Here is a 24,250-nt window from a genome sequence, read left to right on the forward strand (position 1 = left end):
TCTATCTCTCTCTCTCTAGTGAGCACACGGACCCTATAGCAAAAATCTCTCTTAAAAGAAAAGAAATAGTAATACTAACTGAATCCTACTATAAAATGAGTAACATATGATTTGCTAAAAAGTTTGCTTGAGGAAATTGTAAATCTATGGTACATAGTCTGTTATTAATTTTATATACAGAAGTATACTATATATGTTATATCCACTAGGAAAGGTATGAATAAAGATATTTAGTTTTTCTCATGGAATTAGGAGTCTGGAGGTAGGAAGTTGCTGGCCCTGGTTTAGCTGCCCAACAATGCCAAGAAGGATCCTCTTTTTCCAACCTGTCCTTAGCACTTAGCTCTTTTACTAACATATATTAAATTGAATTGATTTAAGCCACTCTTCATTCTCAAGTGATAAAATCGAACCAAAGCAGTTTTTGCATGTACTGAGCTGTAACCTAACTTGATGTGCAAGTAAATTGTAATTTAACTCAGGTAGGGACCAGAAGGTGGAGTAATGGTTACGTTGCTGGACTTCCATGTAGTTGACCATGGTTCAAGTTCTGGACCTGGCAGTTTAAACTCACACTGGGCATGTGTGCGTGCGTGCCTAAAAGCCTGAGAGGAGAATGGAGGAGAAGGGATTATGGCATGGCCATCCCATGAGGGGTGGTGATTTCTTGCTTTCTGTCTCTCTGGTAAGTGCACATGCCCTATAGGAAAAATCTCTCTCAAAAATAAATAAATAAGGACCAGCAGTTGGCGTAATGGCAATGTTGCTGGACTCCCATGTAGTCGACCGTGGTTTGAGTCCCGGACCTGGTGGTTTAAACTCATGCTGGGTACGTGTGCGTGCGTGCCCAAGATCCCAAGGGGAGAATGAAGGAGAAGGGATTGTGGCGTGGCCATCCCCCCGGGGGGTGATTTCTCGCTTTCTGTCTCTCTGTCTTTCTCTGTCTTGAGAGAAAATAAATAAATAAATAAATAATAAATAAATAAATAAATTTAACCTCAGGTAATCTAGGAGCTGAGCCTCCGCCCATCACAGCAGCAGACACCTCAGACAATCAGAGGCTGTCAATAAGTTACAAGGCAAATGGCAGCTATAGCCAATCAGTGTGGTTTTCTGTTCTTAGTTTTGCATGGTACTTCCTTTTTTCTGGCTATGAATATAGCCTACACCTGTGGAGAGGTGAAGCTCTCTGAACTAAATTTGATCTGAAATGCTGCCAATTCTAGAATGTTTCTCTTGTTCAAATAGAGACTATTAACTGTTCTTGAAATTTTTTCTTTTACACATGCTTTTTTTGCTCTGTGATAGTGAGACGACAGCCACAGCTCTAGGTGTCATGTTTACAGTGAAGGCAGGAAGGGGAAGGAGCAGAGCCAGTGACCATTGCTCCTACTCTTGACCCTCTTCTATAGAAGGAAAACCTTCCTCAGGCACCCTCCTGTTAAGCCCTCTGAATTCCACTTTTGTCTTGGTGTCCAGAATTAGCCACTTTGGAGTGCTTCATTGCAAGTGTTGGGAAAGAAGTACCCAGTGTTTTCAGTGTCTGCAGTGGAGACGGTCAAAGCAAGGAAGGATGAGGAATAAGCTGCCCTACCAATGGCATCTAGCCACCACCAGCTCTTCATTAGGGAAGCAAGCAGTGGCCAGAATCCGAATTTACATGTGAGTTAAATTCTTCTGCATTTTAAGATACAGGCACATCCTCAGATGATTTCTACCCATAAAGGCTAGCTACAAGGCTACATAGGGAAATAAAGGAGACAGGATGTGGTCTCAGGCCATGTGGTCAGGCCATATAGGACGTGATCTGGAATCTACCCATAGCCCCTTACTCTAGTAGTGTCTCTGGTGACACTGTCTCAATACCCCGTATTGTGCAACTGGCATCCCTGCTCTGGGGCTCCACCGTTATGGTGTCTCTGATGTTTTGCCTCTGAATCTACAGCCCCTGCCTTTATCAGCACACTTTCTCCACCTACATAAAGGTCTGAGATGGCTTGTATTCGACAGCCTTCGGCATCCAGTTGGCAGAGCTTCTGTCAGTGGCTCTTGGTTTATTTGTGTGACTGGGTGATAAGTCATGTAAAACCAGTCTTGGTCACCCTCAAAGGGGACTGTGGGTGGGGCAGGCTCCCTGCAGATTTATGGAGGAGGTATTGACACAATGGTCCTAGGCCCCTGGTTCTAGGCCTTTATTGAGCTGTTTCAAATTGACCATGTGACAATTGAAACAATGGTCTTAGGCCCCTGGTTGGTTCTAGGCCTCTACTGAGCTGTTTCAAATTGGCCATTTTTTTTAAAAGATTGTGTCTGTTTCACTATTTGCAAAGAGTTACTCATCTTTTGATCTTCATTTGCTTAAAGGTAAAGTCCTGAAAGTTTTCTGCTTTGACTAGCTGGAGTGGTAGAAAGTAAGAACGAATAAATAAAACAGCAGAAAGTCCCACATTTTCATCGATCTGATGGTGTGTGTTCCTATACTTTTACTTTCCTCCTTTAAAAAAAAAAATAGGGGCCAGTAGGTAGTGTGACGGTTAAAGCAACTGGATCTCACGTGGCCAGTTGTGTGGTTTGGGTCCTGGGCCCCGCAGCTTGGGAAACACACTAGGCATATGTGCATGTGTACCCAAAATCCTGAGAGGAGAATGGAGGAGAAGGGATTGTGGTGTGGCCATCTCTCCTAGGAGATGATTTCTCATTTTCACTCTCTATTTGTCTCTCTCTCCAGCAAGTGCATGAGCCCTACAGCAAGAAGGAGAAGAAGCATCCAGCCAGTGATGGAACAGTAATGCCCTGCTCTGTGATGCTGAACTCACATGGCATTCCAGGTTCATATCCTTTTCTTTCATTTTCCTTCTTTCATTTCTTCTTTCTCTCTCTCTCTTGAATAAATGAATGAGAATATACATAGCAGAGAAAATAGAAAACGAAATAGAATAACACATAGCAGAGCGCATCAGGTCATATAGTAAGCAGAGTGTATGTGAGCGTGTGTGCACACACATGGACATACTGGGTCATGATGTAAGATATGATTTTCTTTTTAATTGCCAGAGAATATGTGTGCTTGCCAGATTGAGACAGAGAGAGAGAGAGAGAAAGCACCCCGGTGGGGCCTAGTAACACTGCAACCATTTTCCTTCCATTTCTCTATCCTGTCAGGATTTGGGGCATGCATGCACATGTGCCCAATGTATTTCTCAAACCACTGGGTCTGGGATTCATGCTGCAGTTGGCCATGTGGGGTTCAGCTGCCTTAACCGCTCACTATGGGCTCTGCCTAAGAGGTGGTTCTTATTGTGAGTCACAGTTTCATGAGTTGGAAAACCATGGACATAAATGGCCATGGCCCAATCAAAAGTGTTTTCTGCATTCCCCAATCAAAAGGCTTTTTTCTTCATCGCCAGCCTCAGCCCACTTCCCTGACTCTTCAAATATCACAGGATGATATTGTCATGATATGCTTAGCGTCCTTGCGCTATGCGCGTGTACACTCTAGATTAGAGGCAAAAATTGAGCATGACGGTCTGTTCTTTATGCAGGCTCCAAGATCAAGAATACAACCCCCCTAGGGTTGAGTAACTTTCAATTTCCTAGTTGTTGAACAGCCTCAGCCTGGCTCTGCTGTCCTCAATTACTGGACGCATGTGCTTGAACATTCCAAGTACTTCTGCAGCCGCAGGTCAGTGCACTGACCTCCCTTCACTCCCAAGAGACGGGCTGCAGAACGCTCTGGCTAAAATTACCTCCCGGGAGCCACCTGTTCAGTTCCTTTTATACTTGGTTTCTCCACATTAGGTGCCCCAGATCACTTACAGTTCCCTGAATTATTTTTCATGCAAAAAATAATTTATTCCATCTGTTGGAGGTTGCCATTTGCCTTTTAAATTTTGCTTCTGATAAACTGAAGTCTGATAGTTTGCTTTGGTGATATCTACATGAAAGCAACTCAGAATGTTGGAGAGTAAAAGATTTAGACAAATGATGGACCACAAAGAAAATGCAGACAACTCCAATTAAGGCTTAGGTTTTTTGTGTTTTTGTTTTTTTTTTGCTTTGGTTTTGTTTTTGTTTTTAACTATGTTGGATTGACTCTTTATCTAGATCCAACTAGCTATAATAATTAAAAAGTAGCCATTTTCTGTTCTATTTGTATAGTATTTTTTGAATTATACTGCTCAATAAAAATGAACTGAAACTGCACATAAACCTCAGAACAAAACTACTGGAAAATATTAAAGGCATCCATTTTAGATCTTTAGCTATTTATCAATTCTGGTTTTACAGGGCCAGTTGGTAACATAGTGGTTAAGGTGAGGGAACCAGCAGTTAGCGTAATGGCTATGTCGCTGGACTCCCCCGTAGTCGACCACGGTTCGCGTCCTGGACTCCGGGTGTGTGTGCGTGCGTGCCCAAGATCCTGAGAGGAGCATGGAGGAGAAGGGATTGCGGCGTGACCATCCCCCCTGGGGGGTGATTTCTCGCTTTCTGTCTCTATGTCTCTCTCTGTCTGTCTGGCGAGCGCACGCGCCCTTATAGCAAAAACCTCTCCAAAAAAACAAAAACAAAAACAAAAACATAGTGGTTAAGGTGGCTGACTTACTTGTCTGACTATATAGTTTGAGTCCTGGACCTGGTGGTTTGAAATTCAGCACACCAGGTGCATGTGCATGCCCAGAATCCCACAAGGAGAATGGAGGAGAAGAAATGGTGACCATTCCCTTTTGGAGGGTGCTTTCTCACTCTCTGTCTCTGTCCAGTGAGCACATGCACCCTAACGAATTTAATTGTTTTCTTAAAAATATTAGTTTTGGATAAATGTAGTGAATCTTTTGTATATAACATGAACAAGAAGTAAAAAGAAGTTTGGAATGAAGATGATCATCATGAAGGCAATAATAACAACTGCAGAGACCAGCAGATGGCATAATGGTTACATCGCTGGACTCCCACGTAGTCAACCACAGTTGGAGTCCCAGACCCAGTGGCTTAAAACCCCCACCAGGCACTTATGTGTGCATGCCCTAAATCCCTAGAGGAGATGGAGGAGAAGGGACTGCACTGTGGCCATCCCCCTGGGAGGTGATTTCTCACTTTCTGTCTCTCTCTCTCTGACTCTTTGGTGTGTGTGTGGACCCTATAGCAAAAGTTTCTCTCTAAAAGAAAATGGCAGTAATGTTTATGAGCAGCAAAACATGGTGTTAATTATTTTATTTCTTTCCTTTAATTCTCACCAAAAACCTTCTAAAGAAAGTATAACTACTTATTTTACTTTTAAGAAAACAGAACTATAAAGGAGACAAGTAACTTTTTTTTAAAAGAATTATTTTATTGGGACTAGCAGTTAGCATAATGGCTATGTCTCTGAATTCCCAGGTAGCCGACTGCAGTTCAAGTCCCAGACCCGGTGGATTAACTCACACCGGGCACGTGTGTGTGTGTGTGTGCCCAAGATCCCAAGAGGAGAATGGAGGAAAAGGGATTGTGGTGTGGCCATCTCCCTGGGGGGTGATTTCTCCCTTTCTATCTCTCTGTCTCTCTCTGTCTTTTTGGCGAGCACACACGCCCTATAGCAAAAAAAAAAACTAAAACAAAAATGAATTATTTTATTTAACTTTATTTATTTAGTTTGACCAGAGAGAGAGAGAAAAAGAGAGAGAGAAAGGGAAATTGACAAAGCAAGCCACCAGGTCTGAGACTTGAACCACGGTCAGCCATGTAGGAGTCCAGCGCCCCACACCACCTGCCAACCCCAAGATAAGTAACTTTTAAAGCTCTTTTCTGGGATGATAAATCCTCATGCTGAATCTTTGAACAGGCATGAGAAGACCTCTCAGCCATTTTCATGGAGGGGCTTATATTATTTTGTTCTCCCTCCTGCTTTACTGTTCTTCCAGTCAACCCACCAGCTACAAATAACTGGGGGGGAAAAACCCAACACGTTCCTGAGTATTTACCATGCAACTGGGTGAAGGTCAGGTACTCAGGCCCATGCTCTGCAAAGCAGCCTTCCAGTGATCCATGCATGCAAGGGAAGAGGAACAGAGGCCTGTTAGGAGAGAAAATAAGATGTGGACCCAATTAACAGGCAGGAAGATGAGGGAGCCAGGGAGTTGAGAAGGCCAGATTCATTTCCTATTACCGCCACAACAAATTTAGTGGATTATTAAAGCAACCTAAAATGGGGACCAGCAGTTAGTGTAATGACTATGTCGCTGGACTCCCATGTAGTTGACTGAGGTTTGAATCCCGAAACCAGTGGCTTAAATTCACACCAGGCGCATGTGCGTGCGTGTCCAAGATCCCAAGAGGAGAATGGAGGAGAAGGGACTGTGACATGGCCATTTCCCCTGGAGGATGATTTCTCACTTTCTGTCTCTCTGTTTCTTTCTGTCTTTCTGGCGAGCGCACACGCCCTATACCAAAATCTTCTCAAAAAAAAAAAAAACAAAAACAAAGAAACAAACAAAAAAACCCTAAAATGTATTATCTTATAGTTCTCAAGGTCAGAAGTCTTGTCCCTTTCTCATGGCCTTGGGGACAACTTATTTCCTTGACTTTCCAGCTTCTGTAGGCTGCCCATACTAGTTTCGCTTGTTTGTTTTTGTCCTTTCTTTAAAAATAAAAATAAAGAGTACAGTTTTATTTGGTTTACAATTCGGGTGAATAGAAAGTCCAAATGTGTCAGGCCAGCCATCAGGCTGGCCTGCAGTGCTGTGTCACAGAAGCAGAGAGCATGGCAGGTGCGTGCAAAGACAGCTGTCCACATTCCTTGGCTCATGGCTTCCATACAACTTCAAAGGCTGCAACGGTGGGTTGAATCCCCCCCGCCCCACCTTTTTTAAGGTTTTTGCCGTGGAGCATGTACACTTGCCAGGAGAGAGACAGAGAGGGAAAATGAGAAATCATCCCTCTGGGGGCATGACAATGTTGCAATCCCTTCTCCACCATTCTCCTCCAGGGGTTTTATACATGCTGCCCATGTACCTGGCTTGATGTTCAAGCTTTTGGTTTGGGACTTGAACCATGGTTGGTCATGTGGGAGTCCAGTGCCTCAAATACCACACTACCTGCTGGCCTCGGGGTGGAATTCTTTTTGTATCAATCACTCTTACCTGACTTCATCCCCTTCTCTGACTCTTCTGCCTCTTTCTTCCACTTATAATTACCTTGAGCACACTAGATTATCTAGGATAAGTCACCTTTAAGGTCAATTGATTCCAGTTGATTGGCAACCTTATTTTCCTTTTGCCATGTGCCTAATATAGCCACAAAGTTTGGGAATTGAGACATAGATGTTTTTAGCGGCCATCACTGTCTACCACAGTGAATCTCTTGGAAGAAACATTTGACTTGAGACTAAAAGAATGAGTTTATGTCAGATTGTGAAAATAGAGAGTAGGGGAGGTAGTATTCCAAACAGAGGGAACAACCTGTACAGGACTTACGAAATGAAGAAGAGGTTGGCACATCTGAGGAACTTGAAAGTAAGCCCATTGCTGGAGTTCAGAGTGTAAAGAAGGGGAAATAGACAAGAGAGGCCAGATCATACAGACCTCCTAGATAATATGAAAGGTTTAGCTTGGGAGCCATCCCCATAACCTAGAAGTTAAGAGAGCTGAATCCCACATGGCCAACTACAGATTGAATCCTAGCCCGGTGTCTTGAAGAACACACTGGGCATGTGTGTGTGCATGCACAAAATCCTGACAGGATGAAGAAATGGAGAAGGGATCAAAATGTGACCATGTCCCCATGGAAGGGGAGTGCGTTCTTCCTCTCTCTGTCTTTCAGTCTTTCTCTGGTTAGCAAATGTGCCCTCTGACAACTGGGAACAAAAAAAAGATTTAGTTTAAGGTTTATGCTAAGTACAGTAGAAAGTTATTAAAGGTGTTTGTTTGTTTGTTTTAGAATTACTTGGGGGACTAGCAGATGGCATAATGGTTACGTTGTTGGACGCCCATATAGACAACCGCAGTTCAAGTCCTGGACCTGGTGGCTTAAAACTCACGTTGGGCACATGTGTGTGTGTGCCCAAGATCCTAAGAGGAGAATGGAAGAGTAGGGATTGTGGCATGGCCATTTCCCCATGAAGTGATTTCTCATTTTTTTTCTCTCTGTCTCTCCATCTCTCTGGCAAGAGGACATATCCTATAGCAAAAATCTCTCTTTTAAAAAAAAGAATTATTGAGACCAGCAGTTAGTGTAATGGCTATGTCACTGGACTCCCATGTAGTTGACTGCGGTTCGTGTCCCGGACCTGGTGGCGTGTGTGTGTACGTGCCCAAGATCCCAAGAGGAGAATGGAGGAGAAGGGATTGCGGCATGGCCATCCTCTCTGGGGGGTGATTTCTCGCTTTTGTCTCTCTGTCTCTCTCTGTCTGTCTGGCGAGCACACGCACCCTATAACAAAAACCTCTCTAAAAAGAAAAGAATTATTTATTTGGGGCCAGCAGAGACCATAAAGGTTATGTCACTGGACTCTCAGATAGTCCTGGACCTAATGGCTTGAAACTCACACTGGGCTCGTGTGTGTGTGTGTGTGTGCACGTGCGCGTGCACCCAAGGTCCTGGGAAGGGAATGGAGGAGAAAGAATTGTGGCATGGCCATTCCCCCTGGGGGTGGTTTCTTTCTTTCCCTCCCACTCTTTCTCTGGTGAACACATGCACCCTAAGGGAAAAACTTCTACCAAAAAAAATCTCAAAAATATGTGTGTGTGTGTAAATATATATATATATATGTATATATGTGTGTATTTGCTTTATTATTATTATTTATTATTGTTTCTTAACTTTGCCCATAGGATAGGTGTGCTCGTGAGAGAGAGCGAGAGAAAGAGAGAGAGAGGAAAAGTGAGAAAGCAAGCTACCAGGTCCATGACTTTGAACCTTGGTTGACCATGTGGGAGTCCAGCACCTTAACCACCATGCCACCTACTGGTCCCTATTAAAGGGTTTTTAAGCAGAAAGAAAAAGACTTGATCCAGATTGCTCTGCTCTTTGGGGACAACTAAGGAGTCAAGAGTGGATATGGATGATAGTTACTATCATGTTCCTGCCCTCACAAAACTGTATTCTATCCAGGTTGGATACAGACTAGCTGCTTATTTACTAACATTTATTTCCTCTTCTTGGATATACAGCTAAACTACTTGTTTGTATTTAAGTGGTGCTTTGTGACTACTTCTTGCCAATTGTGATCAGCTGCGGTGGAAGAAAAGGTGTGCCTTCTCTACACATCTCTTCCTTTTCTACTGAGACCTTGAATGGCATGTATGAAGACTTGTGCATAACAAGAGAGGCTGAGTCCCTGAATGATACTGTGGAGGAGAGAGCCATTATTATTCTGATGGTGTGGGTGAGAGGGAGCAAAAGTTCAGTCTGTTAAGCCATTAAGACTTTAAAATGATCTTGTATAATAGTTAATTCTGATTAATACACAAGCAGACAAACAGCATCATTTCAAATTTCAATAAGAATTATGAAGGAAATAAATGCATATGGTAATGGTAATGGAGAGTAATCAGAAGTGATGCTATTTTCAAAAAGGGCAGTCATGGAAGGCATTTCTGATGAAGTGGCATTTCATCTGAGACCTGAAAGATGAGAAGCAACAGCTCTCAGAAGAGGGAGGGAAGAGCTTTCTGGATAAAAGAATTAATAAATGCAGGACTCTATGTGAGAAAACATTTGACATATTGTTCGCAGGAAAAAAGTGGCCAGTGTAGCTGGAACTAGAAGCATGGTCACAAACTTCCTTTGAAGATGCATGAAAATTCACTGCCTCGGCCAAATGTTTCTTCCAAGAGGTCCTGCAAATGTCAAAGTTCTGAAAGGGTGTCTGTTCTAGAAAATGTACTCGTGGAAAACAATGCCTTGCCCTGCTCTCCTCCTAGCAAATGCCCCTGGGCGGGATGTAAGTGAGGGACAGGGCCACCACGTAAGCTTGGTGAGAGTGGAAGCGAGGCTAGCTCTTGGAAAGATCTAAGCCAGCAATTCTGGTGGCTTGGACTGGGTTGGTGACAACATTGATGGACAGAAGTGACCAGGTTTGAGATGCATTTTAAAGGTAGTGACAGCAGGACATCCAAAGTGGATATCGCCATAGCAAAGGGAAAAATTAATCATGAAATCTGAGTTTTCGGTTCAGGCATGAGCAGATGATGGTAAGATGATGGTAACATTTACTAAGAGAAAGACTAGGAAAGGAATAGCCTTTAGGGACAAAATTAAGAGAACACCTTATGTGTGTTAAGTTTGAAATAGCTATTTATACCTAGGAAGAGGAGTCAAATAGGCTGTTGGTTGTGTGAGTGGCAAACAGAGCAGAGCTAGAGAGAGAAATTTGCAGTCATCAGGTGGTACTGAGGACCATAGGACTTGGTGAGAGAGTAAGCTTTGAGAAAGGAAGAACTTAGGATAAAGCCTTGCAGTATTCTGACATTAGAGATCTATTAGAGCCCTCCTCTAGCAAGACCAACGAGAGGATACCGCCGGCATGTAGAGCAGCCCCGCCAGAAGTTTAAAGGAGTGGCTCGCGAACGCGAGATGAACGACGTGTGTGTCTGCGGTTTCCTTCCTCTGTGCCGGTCTAGACGTGGAAAAATGTTTTCTGAAGGCAAGTCGTTTTTGAAGGGTGTGATGCTGGGCAGCATTTTCTGTGCTTTGATCACTATGCTAGGACACGTTAAAATTGGTTTTGAAAACAGAATGCACCATCATGAGCATCATCACCTACAAGCTCCTAACAAAGAAGATACCTTGAGAATTTCGGAAGACGAACGCGTATTGCTCAGTAAGAGCTTTCGGGTATATTGCATCATCCTTGTGAAACCCGAAGATATGAGTCTTTGGGCAGCTGTGAAGGATTCGTGGACCAAACACTGTGACAAAGCAGAGTTCTTCAGTTCTGAAAATGTTGAAGTGTTTGAGTCGATTAACATGGAAACGAAGGACATGTGGTTAATGATGAGGAAAGCTTACAGATATGTGTTTGATAAATATAAAGACCAATACAACTGGTTCTTTCTTGCCTACCCCACTACATTTGCTATTATTGAAAACCTGAAGTATTTTCTGTTAAAAAAGGATCCATCACAGCCTTTCTATCTAGGCCACACTATAAAATCTGGAGACCTTGAATATGTGAGTGTGGAAGGAGGAATTGTCTTAAGCATGGAATCCATGAAGAGACTTAATAGCCTTCTCAGGAACCCTGAAGAGTGTCCCAAACAGAGAGAGCTGATTTGGAAGATAGCTGAAGATATGCAGCTAGGGGTCTGTCTGAAGTATGCGGGAGTGTTTGCAGAAAATGCAGAAGATGCTGATGGAAAAGATATGTTTAATACCAAATCTATTAGACTTTTTATTAAAGAGGCAATGACTTATTACCCCAACCAGGTAGTAGAAGGCTGTTGTTCAGATATGGCTGTTACTTTTAATGGACTGACTCCTAATCAGATGCATGTGATGATGTATGGGGTATACCGTCTTAGGGCATTTGGCCACGTTTTCAATGACTCATTGGTTTTCTTACCTCCAAGTGGTTCTGACAATGACTGAGAGGTGAACAAGAGCGTGTATGTGATCACTGTATAGGACATGTGTTGTCGTTATTTATAATGATGACTACATATCCAATGAAGCAGTTATGTTTCTTTTCTTTTTCTTTTCTAATTTGGTGGGACTGGTATAATCATATATTAAAGTTGAATAGTACATTTTTAAATTAGATGGTATTTTTCTCTTAAAACACATGAACATTTTAAGTGTATTGAAAAATAAATGTTTTAAGAATAATTTTGCAAATAAAGGATATATTTATAAATGTTATATTTATGTGATAAATCCTAAACTGTGAACATTAAAAGTCTGTGTAACACTTATTTTTGCTGATTAAACAATGTAACATGTCTTTTTAACTTTCTAATATATGCAAATGAGATCCCTACTTGTGAATTGGTGATTAAAGTAAATCTGTCAGCTATGAAAAATAAAAAAGACCAATAGAGAGAAAGAATCAGTTAAGGAGAGTGAGAAGGGCTGACCGTGACTGACAATAGTAAGGAAACAACATTAGGAATACATTTCTTTTATTAATAAAAAATTAGTTTTGTTTTTTTAAAAAAGAATTTAATTTTTATTAATTATTATTATTATTATTACTCACCATAGAGAGAGTGTGAGAAAGCAAGCTGCCAGGTCTGGCACTCGAACTGCTGTCAGCCACCCTACCTTGCCCCACAGGCCTCGTGCTGACCCTAAAAATTAGTTTTTAAAATCAAAGTTATAGGGATCAGCAGATTGCATAATGGTTATGTCACTGGATTCCCACATAACTGACCACAGTCCAAGTTCCAGACCCTAGGGCTTAAAACTATTGTTAGGCATGTGTGCATGGGTTCCCAAGATCCCGAGAGGAGAATGGAAGAGAAGGGATTGTAGCATAGCCATCCCCCTGAGGGTGATTTCTTGCTTTCTGTGTCTGTCTCTCTGGCGAGCACATGCATTCTATAGCAAAAATCTCTCATAAAAAAAAAAAAATTGAAGTTACACACATTCATAGTTTTAAAAGTAAAATTAGTCGATAGGCTTCATAATGTTTCTTCTGATATTTACCTCCTAAATGCTCTCTTTCTTTTTAAGAAAACTATATTTATTGGATTTTCAGAAAAGTCATGATGCATTTTTACATAGAAAAAAATACACCATGACTTTTTCTGACAACCCAAGTATTTATTTCTTGTGCGTGCAGGGGGAGGGGGGGACCCCTGACAAGATTCTCACATGACAATCCACTCTCCATCCCTTCCTCTCTGCAGTCAGCCAGGATCACGGGAGTGCCCATAGGCATGCCTGACATGTTCGGCAGACTTGGGACATGGACCTGGAGCCTGTCCGTGTAGCCTCCAGTGTCACACAGTAGCACTCCTATCTACTGCACTGCAACTGGGCTCCTCCGAAATTTCTAAATAGCCATTTTAGCTGGTCTTTATTTTTCTCTTTTGGTCTCTATAGGCTTCTTTCTATTGAAGACACAGATTCACCTTTTATTTTAAAACAAATTTATTTCTTCCATGAGAGAGATAGAGACAGAAGAAGATACACGCCCCAACAGAGACACAGATATACACCCCAGCAGGGTCTTTATGCCATGACTCATCCCCCAATCCCAACCTGCCCGGCTCATCATGTGTGTGCAGGTGCACAGCTCTCGTGTTCAGGGAGTCCTAGCATTCAATCCCAGGAGCTTTCCCATATGGGTTCAGTTGCACCACCAGTGTGTCACCATCTGGCCCCAAGATTTACTCTTTATGCCAACACATATGATCCTCATACTCACTTGCACATACTGATTCATACAGACACAGACTCTAATTGTAGTTACATCACAGTTGCTTGTAAAGCTAATACATAGCATTGACTGTGTTAGAATCCCGTTGCAAGTCTGCCCATCTGACTGCCAGAAGGTCTTCACAAGGTCTCATGAATAGTTGCTTCTGCTACTTGATGCCTATTACAAGGCGGTGCTATTCCCCCTTTACCAAATGAGCCCCAACAGGCTAAGGACACAATAGCCAAATCACAGCTAAGACCAGACTAGAATTTTTTTTTTTAAGAATTATTTTATTTAACTTTATTTATTCATTTATTTATTTATTTTCATTTGACCAGAGAGGGACAGAGAGAAAGAGAGAGGAAGAAAGAGAGAGAAAGTGAGAAAACAAGCCACCAAGTCCAGGACTGGAACCCTGGTCAGCCATGTGGGAGTCCAGCACCCCAACCACCACACCACCTGCCGTCCACCAGACTGGAGTATTTAAATGCAAATTTTATTAACAGCCAGAGTAGGAATCAACCTACAGTTTCCCTTTTGTAAAAGATTATTTTGCCAGGGCTCACAAATGCTTGCCAGAGAAAGACAGAGAGGGAGAAAGCACCCCTCAATGGGTGTGGTCATGCTACAATCCCCTCTTTCCTTCTCCATCCTTACAGGATTCGGGGCATGCATGCACACATGACCAGTGTGTTTTTCAAGCTGCCAAGTCCAGGATTTGAATTCACTCATGGTTAGCCATGTGGGATCAGAGTTCCTTAACTACCAGCCTATGGGGCCAGATCAGCAAACATTTTCTGTAAAGGGCTAGACTGTAGATATAATACTCTTTGTGGGCCAGGCACACAGGCAAAAAGAGATATTATGAAGATGGTAACATAACTTTTAAAGTGTACCTATTAAAAAATGTAAAATCTGGGAACCAGCAGTTAGCATAATGGCTATGTCACTGGATTCCCATGTAGTCGACCGCAATTCGCGTCCCGGACCCGGTGGCTTAAAACTCACGCCGGGCACATGTGCGTGCGTGCCCAAGATCCCGAGAGGAGAATGGAGGAAAGGAGAAGGGATTGCGGCGTGACCATCCCCCCTGGGGGGTGATTTCTCGCTTTCTGTCTCTCTGTCTCTGTCTGTCTGGCAAGCGCACACGCCCTATAGCGAAAAAACCTCTCAAAAAAAAAAAAAAAGAGTAAAATCCAGGGCTAGCAGTTGGAATAATGGCTATGTTGTTGGATTCCCATGTCATCGACCGCAGTTCGAGTCCCAGACCCAGTGGCTTAAACTCATGCCGAGTGTGTATGCGTGCGTGCCCAAGATCCTGAGAGGAGAATGGAGGAGAAGGGATTGTGGCGTGTCCATCCCCCCTGGGGGGTGATTACTTGCTTTCTGTCTCTCCGTCTCTCTCTTTCTGGCGAGCGCACACACCCCATGGCAATAACCTCAACAACAAAAAAGAAAAAATATAAAGCCCATCTTAGCTCTAGGGCTGTACAAAATCAGGCAACTGGGTGGATTTGGCCCACAGAGTAAAGTTTGCTGAACCCAGGGCATAAAAATGTAAATGATGGGACCAGCAGGTGGCCTAGTGCTTACATCCCTGGACTCCCACATAGTTGACTACAGTTTGAGTCCCAGACCCAGCGGTTTAAAACTCAATGCTGGGCGCCTGTGCATGTATGCCTAAGATCCTGAGAGGAGAATGAAGAAGGGATTGTGGGCTGGCCACCCACTTTGGGGGTGATTTTTCACTTTCTGTCTCTCTCTTGTGAGTGCATGTGCCCTTTAGCAAAAATCTCTTTCTCTCTAAAAAAAAGTAAATGATATCAAAATAAATAAATGCAGAAAGGAACATAAAATGAAATAAACTAGATTTCTATAGGGTGTTTTTAAATGTTCTCCTTTCCCTCTTAAGATTTGGTAATCTTTAGGCTATGAAATAAACTGACAGCCAAATTAACAGGAAAAAAGTCAGTTATTTTATGTATACTTATTTGTACGGGAGCAATATATAATACAAAACCCATAGAAGGGTTTTGATTGAAGGTTTTATACTGTACAGAAAAGAATTGAAGTTTGGGGGTGAAGCTGTGAACGGGTGAAGGGATGAGACGGAAAGATAGCCCTGTTTATCTGGACCAGGTCTCAACCTCTCATTTTCTTCTTCCTGTGTATAGGAAGGTAAGGAGTGGCTCAGCTAAAGCCTACTTGTAGGGTGCCTATGGTCACCAGAGAGAGATAGAAAGAGGAAAAGTGAAAAAGTGCCTCCCCACTCCATGGCCATGGTGCAATCCCTTTTCCTCCATTTTTTTCCTCCCTTTGGGATTTTAGGCACACAGGCACCTGGTGTGTTTTTCAAGCTGCTGAGTCTGGGACTTGAACCATGCAGCTGGTCATGTGTGATTTAGATGCCTTATCCTCCATGCCACTGACTGGTTGGATGTATACTTTATGTACAAAAATTTTAGTTTTCTTTTTTTTTGAGAGAGAGAGAAAGAGAGAGAGAGGTATTTTTAAAAAATTTTTATTTTCATCATAATCTTCTTTATATTACATTGGATTACATATAACTTTACAGTGTATTACATTGCTTTTTCAAAAGGGAATGCCATGCATGTCAGTCAGTACAGAGACATTAATCTCTCCACTTCATCATTCAATATCTTTTCTATGATTTTCCCAATTATTATTATTATTATTCTAATTATTTTTTAAAACAGTCAATCACTATTTCTCATTTTGCTTGTAAAAAGACTTTACCCATCATGAAACACTTCTCAGACCAATCCAGTTGAGAATACTATACATGTCATCATCAACAGCTAATAAGCCATATCTGTTTCTCACTAACGTCCTGCCTCTCTATTGTTCTCTTGCTATCTTTCTCTATCCTCTTCTCTTCAGAGAGAGGTATTTTTGACAGGATCTTGCTGATTCTTGATTCTTTTACCCGTTTCCTGATTCTTGTACCCCAGCCTCCCAACTAGCCTGTTTAGGTTGGGCTGGAAAGGAACCCAGGTCTCCTATGTGGCTTCAGACACCATGCAGTGGTGCCCTCCTGCTTGCACCACTTTGACACCACCAGCTTTTTTGGTTATTGCTTTTAAAGTTAATTTTGTATCTGTAGCTCCTTTAGAGACATCTCAAAATATGCCAGAGAAGTATATTTTGGGACGTATAACCGTCAAGCTTCTTTAGAGAAACAGAACCAAGAGAGGATTTATTGATAGAATTGGCTCCCGTGGTTATGACAGCTGAAAAGCCCCACAGAACACCATCTGGAAGCCGGAGACCCTGTGATGTCAGTGGCATGGCTCAGTCAAGTCCAAAGGCCTCAGAAGCAGGGAGACCAATGGCGTAATCACTCAGGTTGAAAGCCTGAGAACGCTGGGCTGGGCATGGGGTGAGCTGGTTGGTCTAAATCCTGAAATCCAAAGGCAGGTAAGCCTTGAGTTCTGATGTCCAAGGCAGAAGTAGAAAGCCACTCTCTCATTCTATAAAAAAAGAAAGAAAGAAAGAAAAATAAAGAATAACCGGCCTTCTATATTTATTCTCTCTGGGTCCTCCACCAATTGAGTGACGATTTCCTCACTGAGAGCAGATCTTCCTCACCTAGTCCACTCAGACTCACACTCCGGAATCATGGACACACCCAGAAAAATGTTTTACTAGGTTTCTAGGTTTTCCTTAATCTGGTCCAGTTGACTCCTAAAATTAGCCATCACAGAGGGGCATATTTTGGCCCCCCACATTCCCAAGTACAGCTCACCAGACCTCATGTGGGTTCCCTGCACTTTTGGTCTTAGCGTTTTCTCTACTGGAACACACTTATGGGAGCAGTGTACTTTGAGCTGGGCTCATGACTGTGGTGTTATCAACAGGGAAGGGACAGACCATTTAAAAAAAAAAAAAAACCCCCACCCCGGCCCCCATCTCCCTGCCAAATTATGTCTTCTTCACAAGTGCTTCTATTTACTGGTGCCAACCATGCTGGGTGCTACAACAAGCACTAGGTTACAGTACTGAGCAAGACTTGGCCTGTACCCAAAGGAGCTTGTCTGGTGGGGAGACTGACAAAGAAACTGCTGATTGGACTGAAGCGTGGTAACAGTTCTGATCGCGGCATGGATATGCAGACGGGGCACCAACTTCATCCAGGTTTTAGGGATTAGAAGAGACTTCGAGAGGAGATGACATCCACGCTGAAGCCTGAAGATGACAAGAAATTAGCAAGGGGAGTGCAGCAGGTATAAGGTAGCATGTGCCAAGTTGCATTGGTGAAAAGGAGTTATTGGCACCTATGGGGAGCTGTGAGTGTTTTATACAACTACTCACTACACAGAAGGTCAGTTCTCAACAAAACACCTGTAACCAAGAAAGAGCAAATGTTGCCAAAAGCAACATTCCTATAAATCAGAAATTCTCAAGCTTCAGTAGTATTGCCATTTAAAAAAAATTATTCATTCATTTATTTTAATTTGACCAGAGTGAGACAGAGAGAGAGAGGGAGAGAAAGTGGGAAAACAAGCCACCAGGTCTAGGACTTGAACCGTGGTTGGCCATGTGGGAGTGTCCAGCACCTTCACCGCCACACCACCTGCTAGTCCCCGGTAGTATTGCCATTTTGATCATTCTTTGTTGAAGAAGCCTGTCCTGGGCATGGCTGGATGTTTAGTAGCATCCCTGGTCCCTACCCCGTGGATGCCAGCAGCAAGCACTCAATTATGACAGCCAAAAAAATCTCCAGCTGTCTCCTGGGGGGCCAATTCTCCTGCTGGAGATTAACAGCTATATGATATAATGATAAAAAAAAAAAAATCTCACTGTCTCATTCCCAGTACATCAGCTGGGAACATGTGCCCATCCAGGTGATCATGTTAGAGTACCTTTAGCTCAATACTGCTCCAAAGGACAGGGAAGGTGACCAGATGTCTCAGTCATGTACAACCTTCTCTCTCCACCAGCCGTGTAAGACTACACCTAAATGTAGTCTGAATAAGACCTTTTATTTTGCATGGCACCACACAACCAGAATAACCAAGAAAATCTCTCCTGACAAGAGGTAGGACTACATTACAATGTATCAGCATCACTTCTGTAGTTCAGTGTTGCACAAACATGTATTAAATTCTAGCTGAGGGCCAGCCACATAGGCTAGTGGTTAAGAGAAGCCAGTTTCCATGTGGCCAACTCTGGTTCAAATCCTGTCCCTGGCAGCTTAAAAAGCACACAGGTTACAAATCCTGACAGGATGGCGAGATGGAGAAGGGATTGTGGTGTGACCATGCCTCACTGGGAAGAATCGTCTCCCTCTCCATTCTGTTTTTCTTTGATGAACACACCTGTCCTCTGGCAATTAAAAAAATCTGACTGATTCCAAATCATTTACTTTTCATCAACACCATACAGTGAAAATGCAACTGTCAAGATGATGAAAACCATGGGTGAGGAACGTTTCCTACTGCCCAGCTCCTTATGGGGGCTGATATCCATCTCAGGGAGTTAGCACTGGCTTATGGCTGCGTGGCCTTTTCTGTTCTAAACAGTGGCGGGCACAGTGTGCTAATAAAAGGCCTAAATGAAGATGAGGCTAAAATCCCAGCTACTTGAAAACTGTCCATGTGGACGGACTTCAGAATGCAGAGGTAGGTGAGAGGTAGGTAAAAGGGTGAGAAAAATGGGAAACTGGATCCCTGTGGCTGGAGAGCTCTAAGGCCCCAGGGTCAAGAGCCTTGTCTGGCAGTTTAGGGCTTACCCTTAATCCTGAGGACACTGGAGAGAAAGAATCTTAAGCTCATGAGTGACATGACCAGATGGGTTTGGAAGATATTTCTACAGTGCTTACATTTCACGAAACGCGTTATTGCATACTTCACCTCATTTAACTTTCTACAGGATATTGTTTCCAACTTCTCACTGAGAACTTTAATTAGCTGAGACATTAATTAACCAGGGCCAGAGAGCTAGTAATGTTGTGGTCTAATTGAGAACCAGATAGTCATATGGGAACAAAGAACCAGCTTGTAGAACCCATATGGCTATCTGGGTGTGTTTACTGTAGTCAGATAAAAATCATACGTGCTGAACTGGTATTGGCGGTGGGAGACTGAAGGCAACAAATAGGTGAAAATGAGCTGGGTCTGGCAGAAACTAGCACTGAATAGTTAGTAAATATGTTTTTGGATTTACCATTTTTGTTTATGTTATTCTCGTTTCTAATCTGGTCATGCTCCTGTAACCAAGTTATTATTCTCTACAGAAGTGGTTTCCAAGCTAGGGACTTTGGGAGGACTCAAGGTTACTTCAGGGGGCCGGAAAATTCAATATGCATTTCACAGCATGCAATACAAATACCACTGTCTATTTTGTAGTAACTCCAAAGGTTTTTGTTTTGTTTTGTTTTTGCAGTAGGGCACATCCACAGGAGGATGGCCACGCCGCAAACCCTTCTCCACTACTTGCCTTTCAGGATTTTTGGGCATGCATGCACACACACGTCTAGTGTATTTTTAAGCCACCAGGTCCAGACTCGAACCACACAGATGGCCATGTGGGATCCAACAGCTGCTTTGACCTCTCGACCACTGGCTGGCCCCACAAAGTTTTAAAAAGTTCAGTTTGAAGGGACCTTTGAAGTTGAAAGGTCAGACATTCCCATATTTTCCTGTTACATATGCATGTGCACAAGCTGTTGAGGCTTAGGTAGTGGTAGGGTTTGGATGCCCATTGAAAGACACTCTAGTACCTTCGCATGCTCATGACACATGTTCAAGAGTTTGGAAAGAATGTGTGAGGTGGGGAGGGGGTGGATAAAGCCATGGACTTATTTTCCTGCCCTAGAAAATAAGAAATTCCTATGACTTTCTCTCACAGGCTGAGGATTGTATTTGTTCTTTTTTTTAGAGTTTTGTTTTTGTTTTTGTTTTGCTATAGAGCATATGTGCTCACCAGAGAGAACGTGAAATCACCTCCCAAGGGGAGATGGCCACACTGCAATCCCTTTTCCTCCATTCTCCTCTCGGGATTTTGAGCATGTGTATACACGCACCGGTATGAGTTTCAAACCTCCATGTCTGGGACTCAAACCACAGTCAGCCATGTGGGGAGTCCAGGGCCCCAACCACTATGCTATCTGCTGGCCCCAATTATATTTGTTTTTATGGCCAGGATTCAGGTGATTCTTTAAATGAGTCCAAACTGTACTGATTTCAAAACATCATGTGAACAAAATCCAGGAACTCAGAGTTCAAGTTGGGGAACAGAAAAAGGAATTGTTTAAGTCCAACCTGGGGCCTGAGCTGGAGAAACGGGAGAAGGGAATGAGGGAGAGCTGGCTCTGGGCCTGATTCTGGCACAGGTCAGGCACTTCACAAAATCTGGTTTCTCATCTAGAAAGTGGAAAGAACACTCTGGTGGCTTCAGTAAACTAATGAATAGAAAGAGCTCTGGGGCAGCACCTTGCACAGTAGATGCAAGGTTTATATACACAGTTACTCGTCGACTCAGCAATCTCACCTCTAGGAATTTACCCTAAAACTATACCTCCTCCCATAAAAACAATGTATATAAAAGTTTATCTACCATACCATCATTTGACAAAATAGTGTGAACAACCCATAGGTCATATACATTAGGTTTGACTGCTGCATCACCTTCAGCTATTAGCCAGTTATTAGCTTCAGTCTGTAGATCAGAAACATAGCGTGGCATGCTGGATTCTGTGCTTGGGATACCATGAAACTGAAATCAAAGTGTTGGCTGGGCCCAGTAGAGAACCAAGAGAATGTCTGCTTCCTAGCCCTTTCTTAGCGTGTGAAGAATTTAGTTCTTTTGTAGTGGTAGACTGATGTTGCTGCTTCCTTCCTGGGTGTCAACCGGGGGGCATTCTCTGCTCCCAGAGGCCACCTGCATTCCTTGCCACATAACTCCTCCAACCTTAAGAGCAACATACATCAAAATGCTTCTTGTGATTTGAATCTCTGACATCGTCTGTGATCAGCAAGAGAATACTCTTTTAAAGGACTCATGTGATTAGGTAAGGACCACTGGATAATCTCCCTGACCCAGGGTCAGATGATTTGAGAACTTAATTAATGCAAAATCGTTTCATAGCGTTTCTTACATTAGTGTTTGATTGGATAACTGGGGCAAGTATCTGCACACTAGGGCCAAATTAGGGGGTGTCTTGGAATTCTGTCTGCCTATCTCACCACAGGGAGGTGACTGAACAATCTGGGATCCATCCAGAGAACCACGCTGCAGTAATAAAGGATGAGGAAGGCCTCTGGGAATCCTGCAGTGATTTCCAGGATACATTATATTTTGCTAAGTGAAAAAAGCAAGGTTGAATAAACTGTGGTATCTTTTATGTAAGAGAAGGCAAAGTAAGAAAGTTGTATGTTGGGACCAGCAGTTAGCATAATGGGTATGTCACTGGATTCCCATGTAGTCGACCATGGTTTGAGTCCCGGACCCAGTGGCTTAAAACTCACGCTGGGTATATGTGCATGTGTGTCCAAGATCCTGAGAGAAGAGTGAAGGAGAAGGGACTGTGGTGTGGCCATCCCCCCTGGGGGGTGATTTCTCGCTTTCTGTCTCTCTGTCTCCGTCTGTCTGGTGAGCGCACGCACCCTATAGCAAAAACCTCTCCAAAAACAAAAAAAAAAAAATACAAAAAACCCCCCAAAAAAAAAAAAAAAAAAAAAAAGAAAAGAAAGTTGTATGTTATGGTAGGCAGCCTCTAAAATGGCACCCAAGGGCCCTAGCCTCCTGATATTCATGGCCTTAGTTAGTCCTTTCCCCTTGAATCGGGGTGTGTGTGTGTGTGTGTGTGTGTGTGTGTGTGTGTAGCAGGGACTTATTGACTTGCTTCTAGCCAACAGAATACAGCAGAAGTGGGCTAGCCTGGTAGCACAGATGTTACCTGCTGCGTATAGGAAGCTGGATGTCACATGGCCAGCTGTGGTTCAAATTCCAGCCTTGGTGGTTTGAAAAACATGCTAGGTGTGTATTTACATGCATGCAAGCCCCAAATCCAGATGGGATGGAGAAATGAAGGAAAAAGGATTATGGTATAACCATATCCTACTGGAGAGGGCTTTCTCCTTTTCACATGTATGCACATAAATGTGTGAGACTATTAGCAATAAAAAGAAAAGAAAAGAAATACAGCAGAAGTAGGGGATGACACTATTGTATCAGAGCACAATAGTGATCTATTTTGGAAGATCTTTCTCTCTGTAGGGTGAAACAAGCTGCTATATTGTCAGTTTTATGGAGAGGGCCATGATGCAGAAAACTCTCTTCAGCTGTTGTGAGTTGAACTGTATCTCTCCCCTAAAATATATGGAGGCCCTAGATCACCTGGTACCTTATTTGGAAATAGGGTCTTTGTAGAAGCAATCTAGTTAGGTGAAGTTACTCTGGATCAGGGTGGGCCTGAGTTCAATGGCTGATGTTCTTGGAAGAAGGAAATCTGGACACAGAGGTACACTCACAGAATGCACACCGTGTGAAGGCAGAGGCAAAGGTTGGAGCTGCAAGCTAGGGAACACCAAGGATTGTCAGCAACTACCAAAAGCTAGGAGAGAGGCAAGGAAAGGTTGTCCCCAAGAGACTTCAGACAGAACATCTTGACGTCTAAGCCTTCTTAGACTTCTAAGCCTTCAGAACCGTGAGAGAAAAAGCTCTTGGTTTGTTTGTTTGTTTGTTTGTTTTTTTAAGTCATCCAGTTTGTGATAATTACGGAAGTCACAGGAAACTAATACATCAGCCAAGAGCCAGTGAAGACCTGAAACCTGCCAACAGCCACGTGAGTGAGCCTGAAAGAGGATCCGCTGAGGCTGCCAACATCCAGGCTGAGTGAGCTTTGAAACGATGCAGTCAAATATGACTGCAGCCCCAGATGGCACCCTGATTGCAGTCTTGTGGGTACCTGGGGCAGTTCCTGCATTTCTGACCTACAGAAACTGTGAGGTAATAAAAGTTGGTTTTGTTTTTTGTTTGTTTAAAATGTATCCATTTCTTTCTTGAGAAGGAGAGGGAGGAAGAAGGAGAAAGAGAGAGACACCCCCAACAAGGTCTTAATGCTGCGATCCGCTCCTATCCTCAGTCAGCTCCAGATCATGACAAGTTTGTGCTCACTGTACTCAGGGAGGTCTCTGGACACAAACCTGGAATCTTTCCCTGTGGGTCAGTCTCTCAGAACATCATGCTTTACCATTGCACCACTATCCAGTTCCAAATGTTTGTCATTTTAAACTGCTAAATTTGGAATAATTTGGTATAAAGCAACAGATAAATAGAACACACACACACACACACACACACTTAATGGGGAGAGTGGTAGAATGATCTAGAAACTAATGATGGTTAGTTATTAATAGGAGATTATTGATAGTTACTGATGGGGGTAAGTGGGAATGGAGTGCAGGAGACAGGGATAGAAGTAGGACATCTCTGAGTATAACTTCCATAAACTTTGATTTTTGAACTGGGAGAATGCTTTATAAACTCAATAAATACAAATAAATTTAAAAGCTGAAGAAAGCCTCTAAAATTGATAAATAAAAATGAGAACTCTAACACTATATTAAATTGATAACATAATTATATTGAAGGGTAAATTTAAGTAATTTTGTAACACAAAATTGAACATCATTTGAAAAGAAATATTATAAAGATTGAAAAAAATACTGCAAAGAAATCTTGAAATTAGAAGATTTGTTGCTGGTGGTTGTACTTATATATAAGGTTCTACTCCTCTGGGGATACTGTAGGGCAGGATGCACATGTAAATATAGTGATGCCGATGGAACCAGGATTTTCCACCATAAAGGAAGATACAAATATGAAAAGCGAAAGGCTAGAATAAACCCTATGGTATTGGATTTTGAATTGGAAGTATAGTAAAACCCA

The 24,250-nt window shown here is 42.7% G+C and overlaps 1 protein-coding gene across 14 annotated transcripts in view; it reads left to right on the forward strand.

Annotated features, from left to right (window-relative positions):
- The window catches only part of LOC102468879 (C1GALT1-specific chaperone 1), a 78,805-nt gene extending 55,505 nt beyond the window's left edge, over positions 1-23,300 (forward strand). For 12 of the 14 annotated variants that reach the window (XM_027767440.1, XM_006166521.3, XM_006166520.3 and 9 more), the window contains 3 exons: positions 1,480-1,662; positions 2,729-2,828; positions 9,144-12,068. In XM_027767440.1, the coding sequence (XP_027623241.1) occupies positions 10,549-11,562 (1,014 nt within the window). In that variant the 5' untranslated portion in view covers positions 1,480-1,662; positions 2,729-2,828; positions 9,144-10,548 and the 3' untranslated portion in view covers positions 11,563-12,068. Of the gene's footprint in view, positions 1-1,479; positions 1,663-2,728; positions 2,829-9,143; positions 12,069-23,056 lie in introns of those variants that run through there. The other 2 variants (XR_003547522.1, XM_027767446.1) reach the window with 2 other exon arrangements.
- The last annotated feature ends 950 nt before the right edge of the window (positions 23,301-24,250 follow it).

This window comes from Tupaia chinensis, unplaced genomic scaffold, assembly GCF_000334495.1.
Source record: "Tupaia chinensis unplaced genomic scaffold, TupChi_1.0 Scaffold144262_1, whole genome shotgun sequence".
In the NCBI taxonomy this organism is placed as follows: Eukaryota; Metazoa; Chordata; class Mammalia; order Scandentia; family Tupaiidae; genus Tupaia; species Tupaia belangeri.